General features: G+C 33.2%; 1 protein-coding gene across 1 annotated transcript in view; it reads left to right on the top strand.

Annotated features, from left to right (window-relative positions):
• LOC145283507 (salivary peroxidase/catechol oxidase-like) overlaps nt 1-22003 on the top strand; it is a 63718-nt gene that overhangs the window by 22754 nt on the left and 18961 nt on the right. Inside the window, exons 5-8 of the mRNA XM_080132341.1 lie at nt 612-791; nt 12129-12201; nt 13469-13575; nt 21318-21419. Coding sequence (XP_079988467.1) covers nt 612-791; nt 12129-12201; nt 13469-13575; nt 21318-21419 — 462 coding nt within the window. The remainder of the gene's footprint in view (nt 1-611; nt 792-12128; nt 12202-13468; nt 13576-21317; nt 21420-22003) is intronic.

Raw genomic sequence — 22003 nt, 5'->3', positions numbered from 1 at the left:
ACGGTGGCAATCTTTCTAGGGAAATTGCTCTTGACATATCTAAGGCCTTTGATAGGGTATGGCATAAAGGTTTACTTCATAAGATTGCTAGTTATGGTATAGCTGGAAATGTCTTCTCAATTATTAAATCATTTCTTTCTGATAGGTTCATAAGAGTAGTAGTTGAGGGGCAAAAATCAGAAGCTCACAGTATTAATGCCGGTGTCCCTCAGGGGTCCATCCTGGGCCCAACTCTTTTCCTGATCTACATTAATTATCTTCCAAATCACATCCTTACATCATTTGTAGACATCTATGCTGACGACACTACCATTTATGGTTGCACATCTAAGACAGTAAACGAATAATTGAAGAGATAAAATAGGCTATGACGAGGGTCATTGACATGCTCACACTTCGAAGGGGGTTAGAGTTTCATGTGCGTAGTATCAATAAAATAGCCATGCGAAGTGTGGAAAATTATTTAAGGCACCTTATAGATTACGTAATTATTTGGATAAGTGATAATTAATTTTGTGAAGAGGCATCGAGTAAAATATAGTTATTTTCATTGGTTTTATTTATTTATTTTTATTGTTTTAAAAACATTGTCTACCCCGTTTTATTTTCAGGCATTTCTGACCCACGTACTAAAGCCGTGTCTGGTAATCCGTTGCCCAGTGCTCGGTTGGTGAGCACCTCAGTCCATGAATCAGACTCAAGCAATACATATCACCAAAATATATCGCACATGGTCATGCAGTGGGGCCAGTTCATCGATCATGATATTACCAGCACTCCCATAGGAAAAGGTAGGTTGTTTTGTATAGAGTATGGGGTATATAATTTACTTGGTTGAGAATAACAGAAAATGGTTGTCGCATTGTCGTAATATGCAGCATTAAGAATTTATTATATAATGTTAAATTGATTTTTTTATCCTTAATGCTGCAATATTTTAATATATTAATCTAATATATAAAACTCACTATGTCTGTGTGTGTGTCTGTCTCCGTTTTTCAATTTGTATCTCCTCCTAGACGGATGATCGACAGACGATGTGCAATAGCTCAAAAGATTGCATATAGGGTGCAGAATTTTAGTAGAGCTGTTTAATTGATTAAAACAATTGCTAAGGGATTCAAAAAGGGGTTCAAACTTGAAAGAAATGACCACTTAACGAGCATAGCGACAATGGCGTCGTTTGCGCATGCGCACAATTTGTAACATAGTTTATTTATTTTGTAAATTTACAAGTGTATGAAAGCAGTTGTCATCGATTACTAACACCAGTGTTGCGGGTTCGAGCTCCACCATTTCTTTCTTTCTTTTTTTTTTGAATTCCGATATTCTGGACTTTTAAATGTTACGTAATAATTATAAAAGAACACTTTTATATAAAAAAAAATATGGAAAAATGTCATATTCCAAATTATATAGGATATATTTTATATCGGCTTATTTGTTACATTTCAATAATCACGTAAATAGATCCAGTAATGCAATTCTGTATTGAATTCATTCCTAAACTATTTAACCGATCAATATGAATTTTAATTATGTGTATATGTCTGTATATTTGTATTATTTGAGTCGCTCCTAAATTAATTAACCGATCATTATCATATGTGTATATAATTATATATTTCTATGCATTGGATTCATATATGTCTGTATATTTTTATGTATTGGATTCACTCCTAAACTAATGAACAGATCATTATTAATTTTAAGGATGTGTATATGATTATATATTTCTATTATTGAATTCGCTCCAAAACTAATTAACCGATCATTATTAATTTTAATTGTGTGTATATGATTATATCTTTTTGTGTCTTGGATCAACTCCAAAACTAATTAACTGATCATTATGAATTATATGTAATGTATATGTTTGTATATGTCTACAGATGTCATATTCCAAATATCACATACAATGTTCACTTACTTGTGACGTACGTAAGTTATAAAAACTGTAAACCCCGTTAAATATTCGAGTAGTATAACTTATATCTAACAAATAATGTGCTTCTTCACTATAGCATCCAGATAAAAAATAAAAAATTCTTACTCCCTCATGTACAAAACATTTAGCAGGACAAAAAATTTCATAAAAGTATTGAGTTCTTTCATTTATAAATTAGAAAAAGGTACTTGTATAGTATCTTACACAAGAAATAAGGTACTTGTACAGAATAGTACCCATGTGAAAAACAGAGGAAACTTTACTTGCGACGTACATAAAAGTAATCAAAACCGAAAATCATGTAATATATTCGAGCAGTATGACATTTATATAAGAAAAAAGGTGCTTCTTTACTATAGCACTCTCATGTAAAAACAAACTCTCACCTGTGACACACGGAAAGTAAGCACAACAGAAAATTATGTAAAATTATCGAGTAGTGTCGTCTATATCTTAGAAATTACGTACTTGTACATTATCCTACCCAAGAAATAAGGTACTTGTGCAGTATAGTACTCATATGAATAAACAAAGAAAATCTTACCTGTGACATGCAGAAAAGTTAGCACACCAGAAAATTATGTAAATTATTTTAAATGTGTATTTTACATTACGCGCTCTAAGCGAGGAAATTTTTCTTCATATATATGCTGTAAATTTCCTGTTCTAGGGAACGTACAATTATCTCATACATATAATACCCGACCTAGGATAGGTAAAATATTCTTTTGTTCAAGATGGGAAATGATACATAGACATAAAAAAATTCCTCTATCCTAAGAATAACAGGTATGGTCAAAATTTTCCTTATACGGTCCCGAGCAACGCCGGGTGGCCTTGCTAGTTTATTATATTATTTTACTAGAATATTTGTCTTTTTCTTTTTCAGTTTTAACAACTAGTCCTTTTACTTTTCTAAGTTTTATCTTAATCATATTACTTTTCATGCTCGCGTTCTTCTATGTAATTACCATATAGATAATCATTGAAAAGAAGTTCGTTAACGCAGCTAGACATTTTGTCAGTCTCCATGTTGGATTTTCACATTTAAAAAAAATAATCAAATGCCTTTGATAGTCTGTAAGTTGTTTTGTTTTTCTGCGAACATAAAAATGTGATTGTCAAAATTGAAGGTGAAAAATGTGATTATCAAAATTGAAGGTGAAAAATGTGATTGTCAAAATTGAAGGTGAAAAAGCCAGTAACATTTGAGCAATAAAATTTACAACCTCAAACATCCAGCTTTTATAGCGATCACCCTGTAGTTAATAGTGTGAGTAGATCTGAATATCTAATTTTTAGAGTAATTAAAAGTACATACAATTCGTACCTTGTGAGAAACTAAGAGTTTATTTTCCAATGAGTAATTATCACTCCAGTCGGGGTCGATGCGTGCATATATATATATATATATATATATATATATATATATATATATATATATATATATAAGCCTGACGAATCCTATAGTGGATGAAACGCCGAATATTCCGTGTAGCTTAATCGCCATATATATTTTATAAATTACTATATATATATATATATATATATATATATATATATATATATATATATATATATATATATATATATATATATATACACGACGGTTTTTCCAGAATTAAACATTACCATTTTTTTTATTCAAAAAGTTAAAGAAATTCTACATAGTCACAACCGTACAAAAGTTCAATTGTAACATTGTTACCTCTTTATAAAACCGACCAAACGTTGGATTTGTAAACTTGAAAAAAATGAAAATAAAACTTTGACACGAACTTTTTAGAAAAAGTTATTTTGTTTTACATACAAGTCGCTGACACGTATTTACAACAGGACACAATATGTTCTTTCTTTTTTCTCTCTCTCTCTTTTGTCAGCAGCTCTTTGATTTCAGCTAAAATCAGCTGTTGTGTGTTAGTAATTCTCTCTAGAACACACAGGTCGACCGGTTCGCTTTCTCAGCGGGAAGGAGGAAAAGACTTGCGAGACTCGCGTGCTTATTAAGCGTACCTTTCAAACCGTCATATGTATTTTTCTATTCTGTAGTGGCTAGCCATAATTCGCTTGTTAGTCGTCCATTTCGTTTTCGCTCTTCCTTTTTCTTCTCCATTTTTTTTCTTCTTTCGAGCTGCCTATACATATATTTCATTCCGTGACATCACGCTGACACTACGGCTTAAATGCTGACGCGACATTAACTCGGTATGTGAATCGTCAGTATGCGTACTTGTTGCTGGCTTGGTTATTTGATGGCGGAGTCAGCGACTACATTATACATTGGCGCATCTCTGCTTCTGACACACTACCATGACATGAGTTTCTTTCGTAGAGTCTCACGCCATTAATATCTTCAACGGAAAGTGAAATTTTTAGATCATGAATGTATAAGTTCAACGTTTCGGTCGATGTAACCTCCGACCTTCTTTAAAATCGTCTTTCTTTCTTTCTCTCTCTTTCTCTCTCTCTCTCTCTCTCTTTCTTTTTGTCTATTTCTTTCTGTCTCTCTCTCACATGAATAACGTACCCGTATATCAAATTGTAACATATCGTCACTTATTTTAATCAAGAAAATTAAACAACAAATATACGTCGAACGAAAAAAGATTCAGAAATATTGTATCTTATATTATCTCGGCAGATATTTATTCTTCAGTAGGCAGTTGCTTCTGTTTCCACAGTTACGTAGCTAAGTTTTATTATTATTATTATTATTGTTATTATTATTATTGTTATTATTATTATTATTATTATTGTTATTATTATTATTATTATTATTATTATTATTATTATTATTATTATTTCACAGAAGTTACAAACTTTTTTTTACATATGTACATCGTTCAGTTCACCAAAACATTTTAAGTCTCACAAAGCTATTTTTCGTCCACTGGATGGCGGCCACGATGAGGAGGGGGATCTCGGGTTTCTGGGAGCGTGTTTCTTTCTCAAAAATTGGCTTCAATCTCCTCCCAACCGCCTGGGCAGTTGTGTAAATATTCAGGGACGGGATGGGTATGGCAATTTGCCAGACCAACCAAAATCCAACACGTCAAGAGGAGAATCCCCCAGCCATTTTGCGTGTGTGCAATTCAGCAAACTGTCCGAAATTCTTAAAATTTGAGACCAAAAATGAAACACGACCTCAAGGGGTCAAAACCTGTAATTCAGAAAGCCATTGTCTGAACAGGTGTTCTTCAAGCCAGCATAGGTCTGGCTTCATTTCCACATTATTCTGACATTTCCGGTCCCTTCGTTTTCAAACAATAAAATTTATGTCTGTTTTCCCAAGTACAAGTACATCAGGTCACTCGCCGCTGTCTGGGATTCATTTACGTTCAACAGACAATCTTAGCATATTTACCCGACCTCCCCCAGGATTTAGGGGGTCTCAACCTCCCCAATGGGGAGCAACCTCGCTCAAGACGGTGACGTCACATCTTTCCACCAGTTAATTTTTCACTCAAGAGTGTTTTTATACTAGAGCATATTAAAAGTGTCAGTTAGACATGGCGTGGAATGTTGTCTATGCCAAGCAGAACCGACTATTGGAGTACGGTGATTCCCAAGGAGTTTATTCCCAAGGAATAAAACTCCACAAGATCATCTGAACTTGAGCCAAGAACGCCCATGATGACTGGCATGATGGAAGTTTTCTTTCAACCTAGCAATCTCCATCCTCAGTTTCTTATAGTTCTGTAGTTTCTCATTCTTCGTTCCCGCTAAGTTGATGTCGCTTGGGAAAACCATATCAATAATAATAATAATAATAATAATAATAATAATAATAATAATAATAATAATAATACATCCGATTTCCTGTGAATTATCTCTCAGTCACATTGAGCCATGAAATCCAAGCCAATCTTAATTTTCTAATTTACCACTATCGCTTCTGAGTGATATTAGACCCACCTGTCCCTCGCTTGTATCCAAACTTCTGGCACAAACTCCGGTGCAAAAAAAATAAATAAATAATATAAATAATATAAATAATAATAATAATAATAATAATAATAATAATAATAATAATAATAATAATAATAATAATAGAAGTCACTAAACGTTTTCGCACAAGCCATCAAATATTTCTCTTTCGTAACAACCTGGAGTGTTCCCTGGTTTCTGAGTGACAATTCTCCCCATATTTCCAGTACTTCCACCTCTCTCGACAATTTCCGCAAATGAATTTACGTTATCACAACAGATGCTTACCATTTATTTCTCACTGGCAATGACCATTGGTCTTTACTGAAATTTGGGTAGCAAAAAAAAACCCCAAGGCACCAGTTCTCTTCGACCTCTCCAGTGGAGGTCTATTTAGTGCTTTTTCTCCTCGGTCTTTCCATCATCATTCAACCTTCTGCTATTTAGTGCGGTGCCATCCGTACTGATGTTTATATTCTTTGTTGGTATTATATTGTCTTTCTTTAAGTTTCATATTCCTTATAGTTCTCTGGCAATAATTGTTTTGTTTTCTGTCTCTTTGATCTTCACTCCACAGTTTGCTGGGACGGCAAAATCTACAATTTGGTAATTTCTTTAATTCTTGTTAATTATTATGACGTCAGTTTTTAATTTATTTATTTATTTGGGGGGATAAGTTTATAAGTTTGTATCTTCATGTCCCAAAGGATTTTGTGGTTTTCGTTTTTCTGTACTATCTATGGTTTGTTTTAGAACCATTTATCAACATGTTTGAGGTGTAGTCCTCTGCAGAACTCTCAGTGCACTGCTTTCCCCATGCAGTCGTGACTGTCTTTATATTCTTTTTGGGCTAGTTTGCTTCACTTGTTATGTGCTTTATTATTTCATCTCTTTACCCACAGAGTCTATATTTACTGTTTTTTAATATATTTTAGCGTTGATGTGCCTGGTTCTAATCGCGTTGTTCTGTGCAACTGTTAGTAAGAATTATGCTTCTCTGTTCATGTATCCTTTCCTTAGTCACATCCAGGTGCTTTCATGGTTCTCTTTTTTTATTCTTAAAAATTATCCTTCAAAAGAGAAAACCAAACGTCATCATAATTAATGTAGTTCCTTCTTTTCCCACTTTTCTTTTTGTCTTTTTGTTTCTGGTTTTATCATTTCCCGTATTGTTCTTCTTGGCGGTGTCTCTCGCTGTGATGTTCAATGCTTCTGTATTCTATCTTATGTAGTTTTCCAAACCTTTTTGTGCCTTCTACGCTGTTTTCTACGTTTAAAAGTCCCCTTCCGATTCCGTTCCTTTTCACATAGACTCGGTCAGTGTCATCTTTTGGGTCTAATGCATTGTCATTAGTTTCCTCGTTTTCTTGTTAAGGTGCCTGAGTTTTTCTTTAGTTCAACTTATGAAATGTCCAGAGTACCGTATTAGTGATACAACCCAGATGTTTATTCTCTAAATTAAATTTCTAATAGTTTTGTATTTAATAGTTTTCTCGTTCTTCTCGTGTGTGCTTTTTTAATATTCACTTTCATTTCTGTAGATTTAATGTTGCCTCCTTCCAGCAGCCCTAGATATTTGTAAATGCCATTCTGCAGTTTCATACCTTCCGATGTCTCTAGTTTTCCCTTTTTCTTTTCGAGTAATGCACACTTTTCCATTCTAAATTCCATTCCAATGGCAGAATATTCTGGTTGTGCTTATCAGCTTCTCCAATTACTTTTCTCTTATACACATGAGATGGTTTATTCTTTATTCTGTGTATTTTAATTTGTATCTTGTATTATATTTACTAGGTATGTAGTTAACAGGCATCATCGGTGTAATAGACAATAGCGGTGATAGTGAGGCTCCTTAAAATATGCCTCTCTGTATTCTTATCTCAGTCAAGTGTTGTCAGTTCTAGTCTCCGTGTTCCTATTACTTTCTAAATAATACTAATAGTCTTGTCGTATATCTTGGACATTCAATTAGGTCTTTCTTATCCATCCATGCCATGGCTATGTTCTTTCTCCTGTATTTTACTTATTTCAAGATCTTTTGAGTATGAGCTGCTCAACCTTAATAGAGTTCAAAACCGGCTTCAACACGTAGTTTGTGATGCAATTTCCTCATTCTTGCAACTGCTTCCCCACAGAAGAGACGTTGCCAGCCGGTCTCTGTTCTATCGTTATTTTCATGGTAAGTGCTCGACTTTCACAAAAACACTCGACTAGCTACAACCACTATGTACAATTTCTTCCACTCTTTATCTATGCTTAAATCTAAAGGCAGATCCCATGAACAAAGCTTCTTTCCCAAATCAGGACCTGTACAACTCGCCTGCTTACTGGTTGAATACAAAATGGTAGCCTTCAAATCTACTGAAACGGGTTCTTGCTGAGCCATCCCCATAAATACTCACATTTTACCCAATTTACACCATTAACGATTAATACATTATCACCATGCATTCATTAATTCTTATTCTCGAGTGGCCTTCGGGCCTTGATAAGTGGTAACTTCAATAAAAAAAGAATGTACACTCATGAGCAAAAAAAAAAAAATGGGCCAAACAAATTTTATACATTTTATTGCACTAAAAGCTATATTGAACAAAGGACAATTGGACAAGGAAACTTAAACGAGACTAATAACATAGAACAAGACATTTACTTTAATAAATGCTTCGGATGGAATCGTATTCCCTTTTGATTTCTTTGAAAGATCAATCCCTTTAGACATGCTCTCAACCAAAATGGAACACAGTGAAGAGGAGATGCTATTCCATTCGCTTTGCACAGCTTCCCACAGTTTGTCATTATTGGAAAAAGTTCTTCCAGCCAATGCAACAGATATTATGGACCGAAATTTCTCGATTGGGATTTCTTTTTTACTAAGCATTCGACTTCGAACCTCCGACCAATTCGCTTCACTACAGAAAGAGAGGTTTTTACTTTTTCTTTTCTAAAAATATTAAAAATCTGCTTGTAAGTCATTTTGGACGTCCTTAATCCTGCAATCCTTGTTGTAGTGTCGAATTCTATTTCTTTTTCTTCCTCTTCTTCTTATTATCATTAATATTTTTATTATTATTTATTTATTATTATTATTATTATTATTAATAATTTTATAATAACGATTATTATTTTATAATTATTATTAATATTTGTAATAATAAGTATTATTTTATAATGCTTATTCCATTAACTTCACAGTGTTGTAGTATTTTATACCGTTTTTTGTTTTGTTTGTTTGTTTGTTTTTAAAGAGCTGGCTCTTACATCAAAGCTGGTAAGGGTAGTTAAGGAGTCAATTAGATGGCAAACACCTGATGTAGTATGGTTGCTGAGCTAAGCAGAACTAACTTCTGGAGTACGGTGATGTTGTATCCGATTCGCAAGGAGTTCAGCTGCTACATAAGATCATCAGGAATTGAGCCAAGCGAAACTATGATCATTGGCACGAAGGAAGTTCTCATATTTCACAATCTAGCAATTTCCACCTTCAGTTTCTGATAGTTTCCTATTTTCTCATTCTTCTTGCCTATTGAATTAGTGCAGTTGGTATCCATTGTTTTTTGTTTTGTTTTTTTGTTTTTGTTTTTTTGTTCACAACTACAATATCCGGTTTCCTGTGAGTTCTCTCTCGGTCACACTGAATCAAGTAACGACTTCATTTTCCACTACAATGTTGTTACCATTTGTCTATCACTTAGATTCTAAACTTTTGACACAAACTCCAGTGCAGATTTGTACAAATTTTGTCATGGCGACGTTTGTATACTTTTTGAGCGAGTATAGAACACACACTAACAATGTGTGACACTGTTTTAAGAGATATACCACACAACCCCCATTTATCAGAACATTCCTTCCCATGTTTTTGTTTATTGTTTCTGTATGTAGTGCCTGTTCATGAGCAGCAAATATAAGCTTTTCTGTTTCTTTTTTCAAGTCACCTTCAAGCAGAAAATTCCACGTGTCCTGGCATTTTTGTGCCGTAGTATCTCGCTCAAACTGACCATGAACTTTCATTTTTACCAACTTCTCTGCTTCGATTCTTTCCTTGTACTTCTGCTTATCTTCCAATGCATCTTTATCTAGCTCTTACTCTTTCGTCACTGCTGTGAGTAATACTTCATGACTGTCTGTCCAAGTAGTAGTGAACATTTATAAGCTTTCCCCCGACACATTCTTTAATCGCAATCAACCCTCTCCTTCTTTTCCTCCTTGTGATATACAGCCTGAGCAGATTACAGCAACTGTCCATGAATCGATGTCTAAGAACAGGTTCCTACGATTCAGTCTAGTTTTCAGGAGCAGTTTGAGTCTCCTCTCTCGTCTTTTCGTCTTTTATTGAAAATCAAGTTCAAGCCTTCTGCACTAATCTCCTAATCTTTTACTATTTGGTAAAATGATGCCTTTCATGTCTCCTCTCTTCCCTCACTTAAGGCTAATAATAATAATAATAATAATAATAATAATAATAATAATAATAATAGAAGGACACAACAAAAGTACTAGAAAAATACATAATGCAAAACACTGACAGGATAATTATGGCAGCGAGAGACACTGAAAAAAAACAGAGAGACAAAACGAGAAAAGAGAAATGGGAAGAGAAACAACTCCACGGAAGATTCATAAAAATGACAAAAGATGAGAATAACGAAAACACATGAACATGGATGCGAAAAGGACATATAAACCGAGAAACTGAATCTCTAATAACTGAAGCACAAGATAACTCGATAAGAACCAACCATATCAAAGCAAGGACCGATAAAACACAAGAAAATAGCAAATGCAGACTCTGTGAGCAAAGAGACGAAACGATAAACCATATAGTAAGCGAATGCAGCAAACTTGCCCAAAAGGAATACAAAAACAGGCATGACCAAGTGGGGAGGGTGGTGCACTGGGAATTGTGTAAACGACTGCATTTTGAGCGTACAAATGGTACAAGCATAAACCCGCAACAGCACTCGAAAACGAGAACCACAAAATCCTATGGGACATGGACATACAGACGGACAAACCCATCCAAGCAAGAAGACCAGATGTCGTAATAATTAACAAGACAGAAAAATCCTGTCAAATCGTGGACTTTGCAGTCCCAGCTGATCACAGGGTGAGTATGAAAGAAAAGGAGAAACGAAGCAAATACACAGAGCTAGCCAGAGAGTTAAAAGGGATTTGGATGATGAAGAAAGTCCAAATATTACCAATAATAGTAGGAGTACAAGGAAAAATTCGGAAAATCTTCGAAAAAGAATGTCAGAAATTGGAATCAGAGTAATAACTGCAAAAGTACAACGACTAACGATAATGAAAACGACTGAAATATTAAGGAAACCCTTTGAATGCGGAGAATAATACAAGACAATATAACGAATAAGCGTTACAGGGAATGAAGAACAACGAAACTGCATATTTACAAGTTCTACACCCCCATCATGCATTTTCCCAATTGTTTCATCACCCCCCCCCCCCCAAAAAAAAAAAAAAATAAATGATACCAAAGGGCCGAGAAGTGTCGCTAAGGACTGAAAGACCGATGAGCGAGCGCCAACCAGACCTCGGCTGGACAAGCGCAAAGAGAACTGGGACCTTGGGGAGGCTGAGTACCACTCAAATTCCAGTATAAACCAATGGCCACTACCAGCGAGAAATCAATTGTAAGCGGCTGTTGCGATGATGCAAGTTCATTTGCAAATGCTATCGAAGGAGGTGGAGAGAGCTGGACGTCTGGGGAGACTTGTTGTCACTAAGCTTCCAGAGAATACCACAGGTTTCCAATCAGATCGTTTGTTGACTTGTGTGAAAGCTCCATGTGAGCCAATAATAATAATAATAATAATAATGTCAGTAGTGGTAGTATGTTTATAATAATCATTATTATCATTATTTTATAATTATCCATATCATCTTTATCATCATCATTATTATTTTTATATCCTATTATTATTATTATTATTATTATTATTATTATTATTATTATTATTATTATTATTTTGTTTTTGTTCATAATTATTATATTTATTATTATTAATTTTATGATAATTATTATCATCATTTTAGTAGTAGTAGTAGTAGTAGTAGTAGTAGTAGTAGTAGTAGTAGTAGTAGTAGTGCTAATACCGTAGTTGTTGGAAAACACGGAATATGAACTAGAAGAATATCAAGGATAAATTTCGAACTCTAAGCAAAAATGTTTTTAATAATTTCTTTTTTTAATTTAAACTAAAAACTGAATATTATGACTTGTTCGCAGGTTATGGGAATTCGGACATTTTATGTTGCCCAAAGACTACGAATAAGAAAGTGCTTCAGAACCTCAAAAATAGGTAACTATGAAACCGTTTTCGTTTTTTTCTTTTTAAATTTTAATTATTGTAATGATTTATTAAGTTTATTTAAACATATTTTAATCTTTAATACCAATGCACACTGTATATTAAGAGAATTAATCACTGTTTTTGAATGTTTAATGTCTCTTCGTACCGAGGTTTGTCAGAACATACTGATACGAGGATAATTCCACTTCCTCCTATGAGTAAACTCTGGCCAATTATCCAAGATAACTGTATATATAGCCCAAATAAAATCTCATTGGAATAGGTGTTATATAGCCATGTTATAGTTCATTGAGAAGGAGCCCCACGATATTGTGTACCACAGACGGACAGTTATAGGAAAGAACTCTGTTCATGGAATTTTCGTTTAGTTTTAGCTAGAGGTAGAGTGAGGGAAATTGTTGTCAGTTGCATATGAGGAAAAATTCCTGGTTTCATTTCATTAAAACATTGGATAGATTTACTAGTTTGTTTTCGTTTCGTAAATTAACAAATTGAAATACTTGAGACCAATGTTAAATATGAAACATTTCATTTACAAGTTTGTTGTAATCACGCGTTTATTCGTATAAATAGATAAACTTCAACATTTATACATCTAAATAGACTAACAGGGATACTCAGTGTTGCCCGGGGTCATAAAAAAATAAATAGAATATGTTAAATAGTGTAAAATCCCCACTCCCCAGAAGATGAATTCATTTCCTTTTATGTAAGGAATGAAAAACCTAGGAGCGCTATTTTCAGTAACGCGCTGGAGGCCTCCTAGGTTTTATATAAAATGAAGTATGCCTCCAGAGCATTACTCTAACTAACTAGAATAATGCTGACTCATTTCCTTTACTGTATTAATACATAGTAGCATTAAAATAATTTTTACATTTTGAAAACGCTCACTGAAATAAATAGCCATTTGACTACCCTCCCTAAAGAATGAATCTTTTTCTAAATTTTACATATTATTTTTCCGGGGTTATGTTGATTAAAAATGTCAATCTTGTGGGGGGTTGTCGTTGTGTATTTTTTAATATTTAGCTCGGCATACAAAAATAAAAACGCACAAACAAGTGCATTATTTAAAATGTCATATTGCAAGCAACATAATATTAAAATAACAAATAGGGTATTATTTGTCAGCTTAAATGTAATTTAGGTCTGACTTTGAAAATATGTATTAGATAACGTTATAGGTCGGATGATTTCAACTTAATGAAATTTCTGCTCAAACTATGACAATTAAATTTTTCTTCTTTTCTAGGAATTCGTGCTTTCCTATTTCAATTCCAGCAAACGACAGACATTTTAAAAGTAAATGTTTGAATTTTGTCCGTTCATTGCCGGCTCCAAATGTGAAATGTCAGTTGGGTAAGTAATAAAATATTTTCAGTCCCCAAATAAAGAACGGGTAATCATAAAAAAATGTTGAGAATGAACTCATTAGTGTAAAGTATCTGTTCATATTGTTTTTAGAATTGTATTTTAGCGTTTCACCCGCATGTTAAATATTGACTACACAACTCCGGGTAAGCTGGTCGATTATCTATATATTAATACGATAGCGTGTGTTCTTTTGTGTGTTGCTTTCTGACAAATTTCATTCGCTGAGATTTAAGAACACGTGCTGCCCACAGGAGAGGGCTTGAATGCCTATGTGGAGAGAGCTTGAATGTCTACTGGAGAGAGCTTGAATGCCTACTAGACACTACCTCGAAGATATCTATGTATCTCATACAAGTGGTAGCTCTAGGTTGTGGGTCCCTTGACTTCTGAGAACTTCGATGAAGTAAAATGAAAAAAAATATATAGATTATATAATAATAATAATAATAATAATTGTGAGTTAATGGATTTGGTGAGTGTTTAATGAGATCCCATGCATACTCTCCTCCTTATTTTCGAGTAGGGGAGATCATAGTCTGACATGTTTACTTAAAGTGATAACGTCATTATCTTCTGTTAAAAAATATGCATATAATGTATTTATGATGTACTACATTGCCATAAGATGTCATATTCTAAAAATCACATGGATGTACTGCTGATTCCAAACATCAGGTAAATGGATCAGTGCATGCTAGGGTTTTTTTTTGTAACATTCCAAAAATCACGTAAATATATCAAGTAATCCTAAGTTCACATTTTTCTCCTTAATGTCCTTATGACAGTAATTTAAAAAAACTCTTCTAAAGAAGTAGGGGGATGATATAAGTCACTGGAATGCTGAGACTGATACTACACTCAGAAATCGGGATCGACTGAAATAGGTGGAAGATATATACTAGCATAATACCCGGTGTCACCCGAGATTGGATAAGATAGGTAAAATATATATATACTGAGAATACCCGGAATTGATTGATGTGTTTGTAATGAAAGAATCAGCCTAGGCAATATATCAAAGTTATTATTTTAGTAAGGTTGGGGGCAATAATGTAGGTTTAAATTATGAAAAATGATCGTCGAAATTAGTAACATATCCAAGAATTATGAAAAATAATAAAATGCGAGTTAATTGATTGGTGTGTGTGTGTGTGTGTGTGTGTAATGAAAAAAACAGTCTAGACAATATATCAAAGTTATTATTTTAGTAAGATTGGGGTGATATTGTGGTTTTAAATTATGAAAAATGATTGTGGAAATTAGTAACATCGAAGAATTGTGAAAAATTATGAAATATAAGTTAATTGATCGGGTTGTTTGTAATGAAATAATCAGCCTAAACAATATATCAACATATTATTTTCGTAAGCTGGGGCAATAATGTGCGTTAAAATTATGAAAAATGATTGTCGAAATTAGTAACATGTCCAGGAATTAAGAAAAATGATTAAATGTGTGTCAATTGATTAGTGTGTTTGTAATAAAATAATAATCCCAAATAATATATCAAAGTAATTATTTTAGTAACGGGGACGATAATGTGGGTTTAAATTACGAAAGAGGAGTGTCGAAATTAGTAACAAATCCAGGAATTAAGAAAAAATGTTGAAATGTGAGTTAATTGATTGGTGTATTTGTAAGGAAATATTCAGCCCAGACAATGCATCAAAGTTCTTATTTTGGTAAGGGGGAGACGATATTGTGTGTTAAAATATAAAAAAAATCATTGTTGAAATTAGTGACGTATCCAAGAATTATGAAAAATGATAAAATATGAGTTAATAGATTGGTGTGTTTGTAATGAAATAATCAGCCCAGACAATATATTAAAGTTATTATTATAGTAAGCTGGGGCGATAATGTGGGTTAAAAATAGTAAAATATATTGTCGAAATTAGTAATATATCCAAGAATTATGAAAAATGATGAATTGTAAGTTAATTGATTGGTCTGTTGGTAATGAAATAACAAGCCCAGACAATATAACACACTTATTATTTTAGTAAGGGGGGACTGGATTACAATTATGGAAAATGATTGTCGAAATTAGTAATATATCCAAGAATTATAAAAAAAAAACAATAAATTGTGAGTTAATTGATTGGTGTGATTATAATGAAATCATCACAGACAATGTATCATAGTTATTATTTTAGTAAGCTGGGAGTGATAATGTGAGTTAAAAATATGAAAAGTTATTGTCGAAATTAGTAACATTTTCAAGAATTATGAAAAATTATCAAATGTAAGTTGATTGCTGTGTTTGTAATGAAATAATCAGCATAGACAATATATCAAAGTTATTATTTTAGTTAGAGGGACTATAATGTAGGTTAAAATTATGAAAAATGATTGTCAAAATCAGTAACATATCCAAGAATTATGAAAAATAACGAAATGTGAGTAAATTGATTGGTGTGATTGTAATGAAATCACCACCCAAACAATGTATCAAAGTTATTTTTTAGTAAGAACGTAGAAGCTGTCGCTTCAATAACCTTCTTAGCGGCGGTTTGATAATTTGCGTTAAAATTATGAAAATTGATTGTCTAATTTAGTAACGTATCGAAGAATTATGAAAAATGATGAAATGTTAGTTTATATATTGGTGTGATTGTAATGAAATAATCAGCTCAGAACATTATATTATAGTGTTTATTTTAGTAAGATGCGGGGGCGATAATGTGGGTAAAAAATATAAAAATGTTTGCCGAAATTAGTAACATATCAAAGAATTATGAAAAATAATGAAATGTGAGTTAATTGATTAGATGGTTTTTAATGAAATAAGCCCATACAATATACCAAAATTATTATTTTAGTAAGGTGGGGGCGATAGTGAGTGACAAAATAATGAAAAATGATTGTCGAAATTAGTAACATATCAGGGAATTATGAAAAATGGTGAAATGTGAGTTGATTGATTGGTGTGTTTGTAATGAAATTATCAGCCCAGGCAATATATCAAAGTTTTTATTTTAGTAAGGTTGGGCGATCCAGTTTTAACAAAAAGAGCTAGAATAATATGATGGTGCCTTTATTCATGCTGAATGCCCACAAAATGCCCAGCAGCACTATATAACATATGAAAGAACTTCCACAGGTCTCGATAGTAATTATTATTATTATTATTATTATTATTATTATTATTATTATTATTATTATTATTATTATTATTATTATTATTACAGAAATAAAACAGTTGGAAAATGTGTACTTACAGCTTGGAATGCTTAGTCAAGAATTTAAGCAGAAATTAAAGTCGATTTATGAAATTTTCGTAGTTATGTCATTAGGTTAGAAGTATACATATTTTGGCTTACCTGTGTGTGTCCTTGGGCACGTGGCTGGGGTTTGCTAACGCAATAGTTAGTTAGCAAAGATCAAACTAATGTTTGGCGAGAACGTAATAATGAACAGATGTGTGAACAACCTAGTTAGAAACCGACAGAGTAACGAGTGAATATGTAAAAAGAGACTCAGCATGCCAAACTGCGACAATAAAATCATGTATATATAATTCGTTTTTATGACGTTCTTTTATGAGTTTAGACCAATAAGAAGTTATGTATTTTTTTTTTTTGGTCTGAGACAAGCAGGTATTGTTATCGTTTGATTGTAAAAAACTATCTATGAAAGTTTGTGTCACGTTTGTTAACTACGTGTCTTTGTGAAAATATGGGCGCATACACAATCGACATTTTATATACATGCAGGACACAATGACCATTTCGCGCACATATGATAATAGAAGAACATTTTATACCACTAAACGATACACGAATTCAGACATGTATATATACAAGATACACGAATACACCTACTGATTAGATAACATGCACTCCGAATTGAACCTTTAACTTCCAGAAGAGTGCATCTTATAACTGAATATACCAAGTATTTTATCCACTACTCTACCGTAATAATATTGCATCTAAAAGTTTTAAGGTTTAAGGCTCCTAAAATTGATACTAGACCCCGTGGCCTAGTGCATAAAATACTTGGTAAATGCAGTTGTAAGTTACGCTCTTCTGGAAGTTGAACGTTCAATCCTCAGTGTGAAAGATACACAAAAAACAATAATGATTTATTTAGGACTTCTACACGGTCATGACTGACGAAACGAGAGCATACTTCTCCCGTGGATTAAATAAAGGGTTTCGTTCTAAATACCGCTCAGATTACCGAGTTCAACATAAAGATTCCTGAGTTCGACAAGATGCACGTGAAGAAGGTCGGAGGTCATATCGATAGAAACATTGTGAAGTGACACTCAAGATGAGAACAGTAGTTCAAATAATCCAAATAATTCGAATTATTAATCCTCATCTAAAAAAAATTCAGAAACCTTTGGAAAGTCCACAGAATGAGAAATATATTAAATCAACATGTAAATTATTTTATTGTTTTTTTTACAAAAAACTAATAAGATGCAGTAAATATGAGTTTATTAACATTTAAATAAAAATAGTTTTCATTGTATTTAAAATATAGAACTCACACAAATAAAATAAGTACTAATTAAATACTCAGAAAGTAATACTGTGCTACATAGTTCAATACAAATAATAAAATCACATTATAATAGGCAATCTTTAATTTACTTCTGCAACGCAGTACCTCTTAGCTGGCAATGTTTTTTTTTGTCCTGTTTCTTTCGAATATTCCCTTTTTAACGTAACATTTCATTGCCTACTTTCTCGTTGAAATTACTACGTTCCTTTATTACACCATTACAATAATGAACATTATTATAATGATTTTTGAAAATGAAGCTACATCAAACGTCATGGTTGCCAGATTGGCTTGTTTAAAGATGAATGTCGTGTAATTGGCTTTTTTAAAAGTAGTTTAGCGTTCCAAAATTTAGTTGACAGTTTTGTAAAAGTGTAACGTAAGGATTAACTAATGGAAGAAGAAGCAGCATATTATATAGAATATAGAACCTCCAGGATACTTGGCGTGTCAAGAATACTTTACTGTAAAGCACTTCTTTTTAAACTGTTGCGATCTCACACATATTCGTCAAAACCCTGAAACAATTTAGCTTTCCTTAATAAAGCAAACCTGTACAAGAAAGTATAACCCTAACCTTACCTGATGTTGTGTAGACAGTGGATATATATATATATATATATATATATATATATATATATACTCGGTTTTTTTTATATTCAAAAGTAATGGACTAATGAATTCAACGAGGTTGTTAGATAGTGCTCAATAAAAAGAGCTGATAATACTTGTTTATTGTTATATAAACATGCTCACATCCCGCTGCTACAAACAGCCACTTGTTTCAATCAAACAACAGATATCATCAGGCAGCGACTTGACTATTCAAAAGTTCAATGAATAATCTATAATAAGATTATTCATTGAACTTTTGAATAGTCAAGTCGCTGTCTGATGATATCTGTTGTTTGATTGAAACAAGTGGCTGTTTGTAGCAGTGGGATGTGAGCATGTTTATATAACAATAAACAAATATATATATATATATATATATATGTATGTATATATATGTGTGTGTGTGTGTGTGTGTGTGTGTGTGTGTGTGTGTGTGTGTGTGTGTGTGTGTGTGTGTGTGTGTGGAGAGAGAGAGAGAAAGAAAAAGAGAGAGAGAGAACAAAATAAACCAAGTTATATATCCATCAACGTTTCTCCTGTATTGTAAGACTTCTTCTGGATTACAATAAATAGAATATAATAATAAATACAAAATCTACGAAAATTTAAATATCATATGTAAGTGTATTTTACGACCGGGAAACACCAAGTAGCCTGCTGGCATATATATAAATGTAACGTTGTTTATGTTTTTCTAAAAAAAAAAAACCCCTCTTTGAATTTTTGGTCTACAGACTTGAAACTTGATATTTAGAGAGTTTGAACCTTGGAAACAACTTCTATTTAGTTTTTAGCCTTTAAAATAGCTGCTCAGGGGATAAAATTGAAAAGAAAATCAGTTGACTTTGGAGTTAATTGATAAAACCCATTACTTCTGCACATGCGCAAATCATTTATAGCTTGAAGTTGTTTAATTTTTAACCGTTTTTATCTACCTTATCGGTAGGTCAAACGATAGCGACCAAAGCTGTAGCGCAAAATATTTCGGTTTCGATTATAGTTGATGGTACCCGAGTCATATTGTTTTTAATTTTTCAAATCATTACTATATATTAGATACAATATAATATCCAATAGAGATTTGTCTATGTAATAATAAATATGAACTAATATGCATTAATTAAAATATCATATTTAATCGTATTTTACCATGGGGCGACGTCGAAGGGCCACTGTTATATATTGTGTACAATATAATAAGCAATATGAAATTTGCATGAATATCATATTTAAGTGTATTTTTCGACGAGGCTGCGCCTAGTAGCCCGCTAGTATCTAATAAAACTTTTTTTTTCTTTTTTTTTCCATAGATTTGAAAATGTTGTTATATAGTTATATATGTTGATATCCCTTTGACTGCCTTTCGAGTGTATCTACAAAACGCTCTGCCTGGGTGCTTCTTAGTTGATTATGGGGGCGATCGTTGTATGTTTGGCCACAAATGTCCGGCAATGGATCCGTGACGTAATGAATAAAGTACCTGGTAGCATTTAGTTGTAAGTGTTACAATCTTCTGGAGGTTGAAGGTTCACTTCTAAATCCGGGAGATAGTAAGAATACATTTTCAAATTAATTAGGACTTCTACCTGGTTATGGCTGACCGGACGAGAGCATGTTAATCCTGTGGATTTAATAAAGGGTATTGTCCGAAATTTAGTGCACATTCTCGAGTTCGACAGAAATATTCCCGAGTTTGGCAAGATACATCTGAAGAAGATAATCGGTATGCAAATGTCGAGCCGTGTGCGAAGTGGCATCACGGTAAGGAAAAAGAAAAGACTATAAAAAAAAGAACGTGTGCACAGACCGACGTTCGAAAGGACAGAGATCACAATCACGTTAAAGACGTTGGTGAAGTCACGCATGGCCAGAGAATAATGAATAAATGTGTTTTCTCAAAACCTGAAACAGAGAGTTCTTTCATATCCTTTGTCTTTGTATAATTTGCGACGAGTCTGAGACGTATTGGGTCTCGATTGTCGACAGACTAACACGTGTATAAACGTGTGTAACGTTACACTGTTACAGAGGAGAGTGGAGTTGCATGTGGCAGAGAGAACGGTTGTCCGGGCTTTCGAAGATGACGCCAAAGAAAAGTCGGTCAGATCCTGGGTCCAGGTGTCCTGGGAATCACATCAAAGAAGTACAAATGGGGGACGTAGAATCCCCGGAGATTAAGTTAGCGGAAGTGACTGACATTTCAAAACAATGCGTGGTGGAATGTTCTGACGTTATCCGTGCCAATAAAATAAAATACAGGCAGCAAACAATGACAGGAGAAAATGAAAAGCAGCGACCATGTCATGAACACCCAACCTACCTCGCGAGTCATTCATGCTGTGAAGTGTTGTCACTGAAAAATAAACATTATTTCAAAATCATTTTATTTTAAAAAGTAAGTTGTACGGATTTACAAACAAACCTCGGTTAACGATCCAGCTAGTTTCGTTTTTTTTAAAACGCAATAACACAAGTAACCAAGTTTTTCTTTAAATGTCTGTTATTTTTTTATTAATATTTCAAGTATCAGAGTTTGCGCAGCGAGCGGGCAAAACTAACAAGGTCATAAATAAAATTCTGTTTTCCTTTATTTACAGGTCCACGTGAACAAATCAACCAAATATCATCTTTCATCGACGGAGGAGCTGTTTATGGCAACAGCATAAACGAACAATCTCAGCTCAGAAGTCATGTTCTAGGTACACAATTGCTGAAAGCATTATTTGTAAATTTTAAGAAAGACTCAACCGTGATATTGTTCAATAATGGCATCGTATATTTTGCTAGACATTTTAGCCCGTTAAAAACTTGGAAAAGTTATAGCCCGTTGACTAAGAAATGAATGCTTCATATTACCATAACAAAAATCTATACACAATTTTAGCCAGATCAGCCCAGTAGCTTCCGAGAATACTTTTGGAGTAAATGAGGCATAGTGATGATTATTAATCTTTAACTGTACATTCAACGGAAACCATAATACTTCGCTGCACCTAATTATAGCAAGTTCCGTACAAGATCTATCAGCCCAGTATTTTCCAATAAAACTTCTAGAGTAAATAAGATATTGTGGTAACTATTAATTTCTAATTGTACATTGAACGACTATAATAATACTTAGTTCGCTGCGAAGTAAGTATTATTATTAATAGTAAGTAATAGTAATCATAATAAAAGTCCTTATAAGATTTCCGCTAGAATGGTCTAGTTTCCTAGAAAAGTTATGGGTAAATGTGGTCTTCTGATAACTAATCCCTCTTTTAGTTTATCTTTGTGCATGAGG

The sequence above is a fragment of the Euprymna scolopes genome, chromosome 8 (assembly GCF_053919585.1).
Source record: "Euprymna scolopes isolate OS-2025 chromosome 8, ASM5391958v1, whole genome shotgun sequence".
NCBI lineage: Eukaryota > Metazoa > Mollusca > Cephalopoda > Sepiida > Sepiolidae > Euprymna > Euprymna scolopes.
This window is presented reverse-complemented; position numbering and strand designations above follow the sequence as displayed.